This window comes from Micromys minutus (assembly GCF_963924665.1).
Source record: "Micromys minutus genome assembly, chromosome: 1".
Taxonomy (NCBI): Eukaryota; Metazoa; Chordata; class Mammalia; order Rodentia; family Muridae; genus Micromys; species Micromys minutus.
Window position 1 is genome coordinate 175,043,415 of NC_137969.1, and position 8,550 is coordinate 175,051,964.

General features: G+C 49.4%; 1 protein-coding gene across 1 annotated transcript in view; it reads left to right on the plus strand.

Moving 5' to 3' along the window:
* Positions 1 to 4,695, plus strand: part of EIPR1 (EARP complex and GARP complex interacting protein 1) — a 112,660-nt gene extending 107,965 nt beyond the window's left edge. The window contains exons 7-9 of the mRNA XM_080923400.1: positions 122 to 289; positions 1,912 to 2,076; positions 4,211 to 4,695. Of these exons, the coding sequence (XP_080779526.1) occupies positions 122 to 289; positions 1,912 to 2,076; positions 4,211 to 4,385 (508 nt within the window). The 3' untranslated portion in view covers positions 4,386 to 4,695. The remainder of the gene's footprint in view (positions 1 to 121; positions 290 to 1,911; positions 2,077 to 4,210) is intronic.
* The last annotated feature ends 3,855 nt before the right edge of the window (positions 4,696 to 8,550 follow it).

The following is an 8,550-nucleotide window of genomic DNA, read 5'->3' on the forward strand; positions in this document are numbered from 1 at the left end:
CTTGGCTGCTAGCAGGGGCATGGGCCAGCTCTTCCTTTAGCTGGGGGACTAAGTGGAGCCAGGAAACGTGAGGTGGTTTCTATAGTCAATTCATTCTTTACATGTGCTGTCCTCTCTCCAGCCAGATATACTGCATAGAGAACGCTCATGGGCAGCTGGTGCGTGACCTAGACTTCAACCCCAACAAGCAGTATTACCTCGCCAGCTGTGGAGATGACTGCAAGGTGAAGTTCTGGGACACACGGAATGTCACTGAGCCTGTGAAGACCCTAGAGGAGCACTCCCACTGGTACAGAAACCCATTTGCATGCTGCTTTAGGGAAGAGGGGATTATGTAATTTATTTTGCTAATTACTTTACCATTTGGAAAAGCACAAACCAGCTTAGTTTGTGCTGCTGTGAATCATTCAATCAGCCCAGTTTTATTCTTCCTAAAGAAACACTAATTCCAAATGTGAATGTTTGTGATTTATAAGTGTAGGAAAAGAAGAAAAACACCAGATTCGGTTCCTCTTTCAACTGCGCTGGTTCAAGCGTGGAAACGTGAATGTGCGCAGATGTTCACACAGCATTGTTTGCCACGCGTGGAACCTGGAAGCGACCCAAATGTCCATCAGTGGGGGATTGGTTAGGGAAATTTGGTGACATCCGTGCAGGGGAGATTATGCAGCTGCCAGAAGGAATGAGGCGTATCTGTATGTGTGGATATGGAAGGACGCCCAAGACCATTCATCCTCTCCAAATATTGTCTGGATGTGTACCATATGCTGAGAGAGAGAAAGGGGTGTGATGCAGACTAGTAAATATGGCATGAAACCATGTTTTTATTCCAACAAAGCCTATATGTGCATGTGCACATGTGCTTGTGTGTAGGAAATGTGTGCATGTGTAATGTGTATAGGAAATGTGTGAGTGTGTATGTATGTAGAAAGTCTGTGAATGTCTATACATGTGTAATATTTGTATGTATGTATAGGAAATGTGTGTTTGTGCATATATGCATGTTTTAGAAATGTGTGGTTGTGTATGTGTGTAGGAAATGTGTGTGTGCATGTGTTTGAATGTGTGTATGTATAGGAAATGTGTGATTGTGTACACATGTATAATGTGTCTGTGTGTCTGTATTTGTGTATATATAGGAGATGTGAATATGCCTGCATGCATGCATGCATGATGTGTGTATGTGTAGGAAATTCTGGCTAAGAGATTCACTTTTCCAATGATTTCTCCCTAGGTGAGGAGGCCCCTCCAGGGCTTTTCCTTTCTAGTTCTATGTCTGGGTTTGTGAATTTCTTACCAGAAGTGATGCTGTGTCTGCAGAGCCTTAGGGTCCTCCCTGTGCAGTTCAGATGAATTGGATGAATGGCTGTAATTTGCTGCAGCCCAAGCAGAAAGTTTAGCTCTGTCCATTGTGCTGAGCACAGCTCTGCATGTAAGTTCTACTGCAGTTTCCAAATAGGTAGGCACTAGAGCCTTCTGCAGTCTTGGAAGGATCGGGAGGTCAGATTCAGCAGAGTCCCTGGCCACTGAGAGGAGGAATGGCCCCAGTATCAGACCTGATACTTAGAGGATGCCCAGGCCTTGTCCGGGATCCTGTGGCAGTGCCTGGCTGAAAAGATGTGTGCGACTTTGTTAGATATTCCAGGTTGTGGTTAATCTGTGTGTGGCTTCACAGAAGGTGGAATGCTAAGTGACAAGCCTTCTCCCTCTGCAGGTACAAGCCAACACTCAGTCTTCTGGTCTTGTTTGCTAGGTCCTAAAAGTATATTTTGGATCTACACTTAGTAGATTTTTAGCTCCTTCCCAAAAGTCCCACATGTCAGTGCTGATTGGTTACATTGCTCCTAATGCAACCCTTTCCAATAAGGTCAGGAACACTCAAAACTGTGCATCTGCTCATGACTGTTGCAGGGTGTGGAGCGTTCGCTACAACCACTCTCATGACCAGCTGGTCCTCACTGGCAGCAGCGACAGCAGAGTCATCCTGTCCAACATGGTGTCTATCTCTTCAGAGCCCTTTGGCCACCTAGTAGACGACGATGATGTCAGTGACCCAGAGGAGCACCATGCTGAGAAGTAAGGGATACAGTTTCGAGTGACTCTGATGAAGAATGCTCTATGATCACGGGTGACATTTGGGACAGATTTCTGTGTGTGATAAGGATGATGTCCCCTCCTCTCTGCAGTCACAGTTATTAGCCGTGAAATAAGAAACAGTGCCGTTATAGGTATCCTTCTACGTGGTTTGAGCCTGTATCTATATTCTCTGTTGTCTTACTGAATGCCACATGCCACATCTGAAAGGTTACTGTTGTCTCCAGATTAAACACTGGCAACAATGTGACTGAGGCTCCCTGTGACCCTATCACAGTGTCAGGATTCTCAGTGGATAGTTCATTAATGCTGACCATGTCCTTATCGCCTTCAGCTTGTTAATAGGGGTCTCAGTCCTGTTCAGTGAGTCAGTCCAGCCTCTCAGACTTGAGGCAGTGCTCAAAGTGTCCTGGTATGCACATCCCAGCCACACCGCTGTGGTCCAGTGTTTTCTAAAGCCCTTTGTCATGTACCTGTTCGCACGGGTACTTGTGCCCATGACTGGGAGATGACTAGATCCCCTCCTTGCCTGCGCTCCTGTTTCTTAGACACATAGGACTCTGAAGTTACCCTTTGCTATGATTGTAGGGTTCCTGCCTGGGCTCCCAGTGCAAGTCAGCATGGGTGCTCTCATTTTGTTGTGAGAGAAGGTGGCAGGGCCCATAGCTTGCTTGGTGGGGCCCACACTGGGGGAAGATGCTTTTGTCCTCTACAGTGGTTTTACCTTGTTTTCCCCAAGGCACACTCCAGAAATTCATGCCCAGATTGCAGAAAAAGGAGGCTCTGGAGTGAAACCCAACAAGTTGGACAGCTAGAGAGCCCAGAGCATAGTGCAGGCCTCTGTACTGGTCTGTGTCCACACACTCTTGTTTCCTTGCATCTGGCTAGTTGTTTTGTGAGGAGACACCTCTGTGTGGCTCTGCTGCAGGGTTTGTTCCTCCACTGTCACTTTCCCGCTGGTGCACTGCTGAGCACAGGTGCAGAGCCTCCAGCTGCTCTTCCCGGGTGCCATGTAGATGGGGCTTCTGCCAAGGAGGCCGTCTCTCACCTCCCCTCTGCCAGGGGAGGAACTGACTTGCTCCCTTCGTCTGCAGAGTGATTAATGTGAGTGCTGCCCCCCATGTGGGAAGCATTGAAGAAGCAGAGGAGGGGGTTGTGGCTGGCAGACTGTCCTAGTGACATCCTGCCATGTTGATGCCACTGAATTCAGGAAAATGGGATTTCCTGTGGAGATGCTTCCCGGTATTTGTCACAAAGTATTTTTTGACCACTGGCTGGTTTACCTGCTGGGAAAGGGGCTCTTGGTACCTTAGATCGCAGGTGAAATTCAAGGGTGGGTGAAGGACATTAAGATTTCCAGCAATCTAATGGGGAAAGGAAGCATTTGTTCAGGCACTCAGGGCCCCCACTGCATTCAGTGCTGGGAAGTCATTCTGTAAAATGGGGAGGGGAGAAAGTGCTGAGCAGCTGAGCCTTCTGAGAAGTTGCCTGTGTATGTGGAACAGACTGGGGCTGCATTTTCCAGACAGGAAGCCCTGGAGTTTCAGACCTCTTGATGCAGGCCAGGAGGCCTGCTCCTTGGCAATGTGTACAGCCCTGGATTTTCTATGAGGACTACCAAGGATGTAGAGAAAGGGTGCTACCCCACCCAGTACCACATCCAGGTAGGCTATATACCTGAACAAAACATTCCTCTTAGTTCCTTGGGCAGCCTCAGCTGAGATCCTAGGCAGAGCCTTTTGTAGCCATATTCTGGCTACTTTGTGCAGCCAAGAGCTGGCCTGACTGCTTTCAGTGTCCTTTGGGCTCACATGCTAGCTAGCAGCTTTGCTGTTATTCTCTACTAGTCATAGTGGCCTGGTCCCTAGACAGGGTCCTCATAATATACCAGACAGATGATTACCCCAGAAACCCATAGTCAGTCCCAAAGATGGGGACAAGGCACTGCCATGACGCCTATAACCTACAGGTTGTCCCCTGCCCTCAGCTGTCCTGAGGGCTCTAGAGCTTCAGCATGCTGGCCCCACACAGGCTGCATATGGTTCCTGCCATGTTTTCCTCTGTGAACTCTTATATCTTCTGTGGCTCACTCAGTTCTCTATCTCTTGGGCTGTAGGAATAAGGAACCACTTCAGGACAACGTTATTGCCACCTATGAGGAACATGAGGACAGCGTGTATGCTGTGGATTGGGCCTCAGCTGACCCATGGCTGTTTGCTTCCCTGAGTTACGATGGGAGACTAGTAATCAACAGAGTCCCCAGGGCACTGAAGTACCACATACTGCTCTAGCAGCCCATGGCACTCCTGCTTGGTACTTGGCAAAATCTCAGAAATCTGCAGCTACGAGGTAATTCCCTTCACAGATCCCTCCTTGGGAGAACCAGCATTGCTTCTCCTGGAGCTCTAAGGAACATGGAGCTTCTGCCAGCAGCTCATCTGATGCAGTCCACACACTGCTCAGCATGGGAGGGAGCCATACTGGACACAGCTGTGTCTGTGTGAATTGATGGATGCCCAGTCTCTGGTCGGGTTTCTGTTTTAAGGGTGTTGGGAGTTTAACTTTTCCCCAGTGTATTTCCACCTTCCTGTTGTCCTGAGATTACAAGCAAATAAAGTCAGTGGGTTATATACAGCCTCCTTTCAGGCCCCTGCCCCACTGAGGAAATCATTGGCTCTTTGTGTTTTCTATCACACCCGGAAAAAATGAGTGCCATGGGCACACCTGTCCACAGTGCCATCCCTCCCCTGTGGACAGGTGTGCCCTCCCCACAGTGCCATCCCTCCCTGTGGACAGGTGTGCCCTCCCCACAGTGCCATCCCTCCCTGTGGACAGGTGTGCCCTCCCCATAGTGCCATCCCTCCCCTGTGGACAGGTGTGCCCTCCCCACAGTGCCATCCCTCCCCTGTGGACAGGTGTGCCCTCCCCACAGTGCCATCCCTCCCCTGTGGACAGGTGTGCCCTCCCCACAGTGCCATCCCTCCCCTGTGGACAGGTGTGCCCTCCCCACAGTGCCATCCCTCCCCTGTGGACAGGTGTGCCCTCCCCACATTGCCACCCCTCCCCTGTGGACAGGTGTGCCCTCCCCACAGTGCCACCCCTCCCCTGTGGACAGGTGTGCCCTCTCCACAGTGCCATCCCTCCCCTGTGAACAGGTGTGCCCTCCCCACAGTGCCACCCCTCAGGCAAGGCTCCTGGGGACTATTGGCCCCAGGTGGATGAGTGCCCACCCCTGGGAGCCTGGGATGTTAGTGGTCACTATTGCATCTTAGTTACAGTTACTACTGCTGTGATGGAACACCATGGAAAAGCAAATGGGGAGGAAAGGGTTTTTTCTTGGCTTGCATTTCCACATTGTCCTCTGTCATTGAAGGAAGTCAGGACAGGAACTTGGAGGCAGGAGCTGATGCAGAGGCCTTGGAAGAGTGCTGCTTACTGGCTTGTTTGGTCTTCTTCCTAATAGAACCCAGGACCACCAGACCAGGGGTGATATCCATGGGCTGGGCCCTTCGTATCATCAATCACTAATTAAGAAAATGCATTATAGGCTTACCCACAGCATGATCTTCTGGAGACATTTCTAATTGATGTTCCCTCCTCTCAGATGACTCTAGCTTGTGTCAAGTTGACAGAAAATTGCCCAGCACATTTAGTAAAGTTGGACTCACTCTCTTTGGGACATCCTTGCTTCTGTTTGTAGGACCAAACTGGCCAGCTAGCCTTTTGCTGGTCTCTGTCACGTAGAGTCATCTTGGGCAGCCAGCAGCACATACCCCCAACAGTTCCTCAGGGAGCCCTGGAAACTGCTGACCTATCCTCTTGTGTGGGTCCTGGAGCTTTTTCCTGTATATCTGCCACATGATCACACCTGAGAAGCCCCCTTGGAACTAGGGCAGTAGGTGGGGTGTCCATTTGTTCCTGCAGGCCCTGTTTCCTTACTCAGATACCCTACCTTTCCTACCTGTCAGGAGAGGAAATGGAAGAGAGGGGATGTTCCAGCCAGTCCCACAGCCTGTCCATCAAACTTCTGCATCAGTCTGAAGCCCTAACCTGACATATCTGTATACCTGGGAATTGGAGTACTTGCTTCCTCTGAATGGCCTACATTGCGTGCCTAAGGGTCACGTACTGAACCTGGATCTGGGTACCTGTGCACAGGCAGGAACAGACATTGTGCATAGACATGCTCACTGCCCTGCTGGATGATGTCACTTTCACAGTACATGCTATGGATCTTTACAGTGTAAAATGGTTTGTCAAACCACAGACTCTTCCCTGCCGTCTTGGGTTCACACAGCTCTTGGCATGGCTATCTGGATCCTCCTCTCTATGGAATGGTTTTCTGTGGACACTTTCATAGAGTATCATACTTGGGTAGCTGTACCAGGGCATCTTGCTTCTTCCTGCAGGCCACACTCTGCTGTGGGGACCCATAGCAATTGCAACATTCCCATCAAAGGCTCTCCGTAGCTTGTGATTGGTAGTCAACAGTAGAGCTGTCCCTAATGCATGCACTAGTCTCTGGGAACAGACACTTTCATTTCTGCGCAGGGGCTGATCAGCTGTGGCCCTGTCACCAAATCCATGTCACATCTGGAAGCATGTGACAGTCAACCCCTGAGCTGAAGGACTACCTAGTGACCCTGACCCTTCCAGGTTCACTGGTGCTGCTCCAAGGAGAAATGGGTTTCAGGTCCAGGTGTGATATACTTATCTGTAGTCCGAGCACCCACCCTGAAGGAGGATTGCTGTGAGTTCGAGGCCAGCCTGGGAGACATGGTGAGGCCCTGTCTCAAAGAAACAAACAAATTGTGAATCTCAGTGTCCATGGTAGTTGTGCATATAACTTTGTACACTGTCTAGTACTTTCCAGGCTTCATGGCTTCCTCTCCCTGTAGAGCCTGTTCCTTACCCACAGTCTATGCTTCAACCTCATACGCGGCAGACCTTGCCCCTGCTACACAGCTCATGAACTCATTAGCCATCTGACGTCCTCCTTGGCAAAGCCCGTAAATTCAGTTGGTTGGTAATTAATTGTGTGTTTAATTAGTATTGATTTTGAGGGTTCCTTGTTTTGGGTGTAAGTTCCTTATCAGCTATGTAATTTCGAATAACCTCTGTTTTCCTCACCTTGTTGCTTGCTGAGCAGTATCTCTTATGAGGAATTCCTTTGGACCTTATGGGCCATTTCCCAGAACATTGGAATTCCTAGAGCCTCCTTCTGGATCCTGTGACCACTTCCCTGAGGACTAAGTTTCCTAGTTACTATTCCTCTCAAGCCACACTTACGTCTGGGGCCAGTGGCAGAACAACCAAAAAGACCCCATATCCTCTGATAGGTCAGAGAAGAAGAGTCTACATCCTCAGCCTGAAGCTTCCCATGGCCCCTGTTGGTACTGCCACAGTCACATAAGGAAGTTGGAAACCCTTCTTTCTACCTGCTTCTATGAGTGCTCCGGGGCCTTCTGCTGCCCACAGCACCAGGGCCCTACCAGATCTCCCGTAGTCCTGCCCTCACCCCTGTGTACATAAAGCAACTGAAAGAGAAAACTGCTTTATACTCTGAATCCCAGGACAGGCTGGACTAAGGCTGGGAGAAGCAGGGGGCAAACAAGAGCAGGGCAAGGGTGAGGTGTGGCAGTTGGGTATTCAGTTGGGTATTCTGTTAGATCCATGAAGGCCTGACCTTGGCCATCTTTCTTCATCTAGTTTCTTCAGGTATAAAATGCCTTCCTGGATAATTGACATTTTATTTATTTATTTTTTATTTTTTTAAATTGTAAGAATTTTTTTAAAGATTTATTTATTTATTATATATAAGTACACTGTAGCTGTCTTCAGACACAGCAGAAGAGGGCATCAGATCACATTACAGATGGTTGTGAGCCATCATGTGGTTGCTGGGAATTGAACTCAGGACCTCTGGAAGAGCAGTCAGTGCTCTTAACCACTGAGCCATCTCTCCAGCCCATAATTGACATTTTAAGAATGTTCAACTATATGGTCCTCATCTGGAGCAGAGGATACTGTTGGATGAGGGTCTGAAACTCAGTAGGTACCAAGAGCCCCTGAGGCCTCTTCATGGTATGCTGACCTCCTTCATCTCCATCTGAGGTTCCCATCACCACTCCCCACCCCTGCACTGACATCCCTGGAGGAACCAAGATAATAGCTATAATACCCATGGGGGCCCTGGGCATTTTCCTAGTCTCCTCACCATCACAGACACATCTGCAGGAGTGCCTCTGAATTCTGCCCTCAGCCACCTTTCCCAAAACGAGTGTCTCCTTGTCTGGAAAACCCTCCCAGAACATCGGATGTCCCATGCTGGAAAAGGGAGAAGAAGACAAGCCATGTACCATATCTGTCATCTCTGAAGCCAGAGCTTCTGCAGGTCAGGGCAGTCACCATCACAGAAGAGGGAGTGGTCAGGAAGAACCTAGAAGAGTCAGTCTT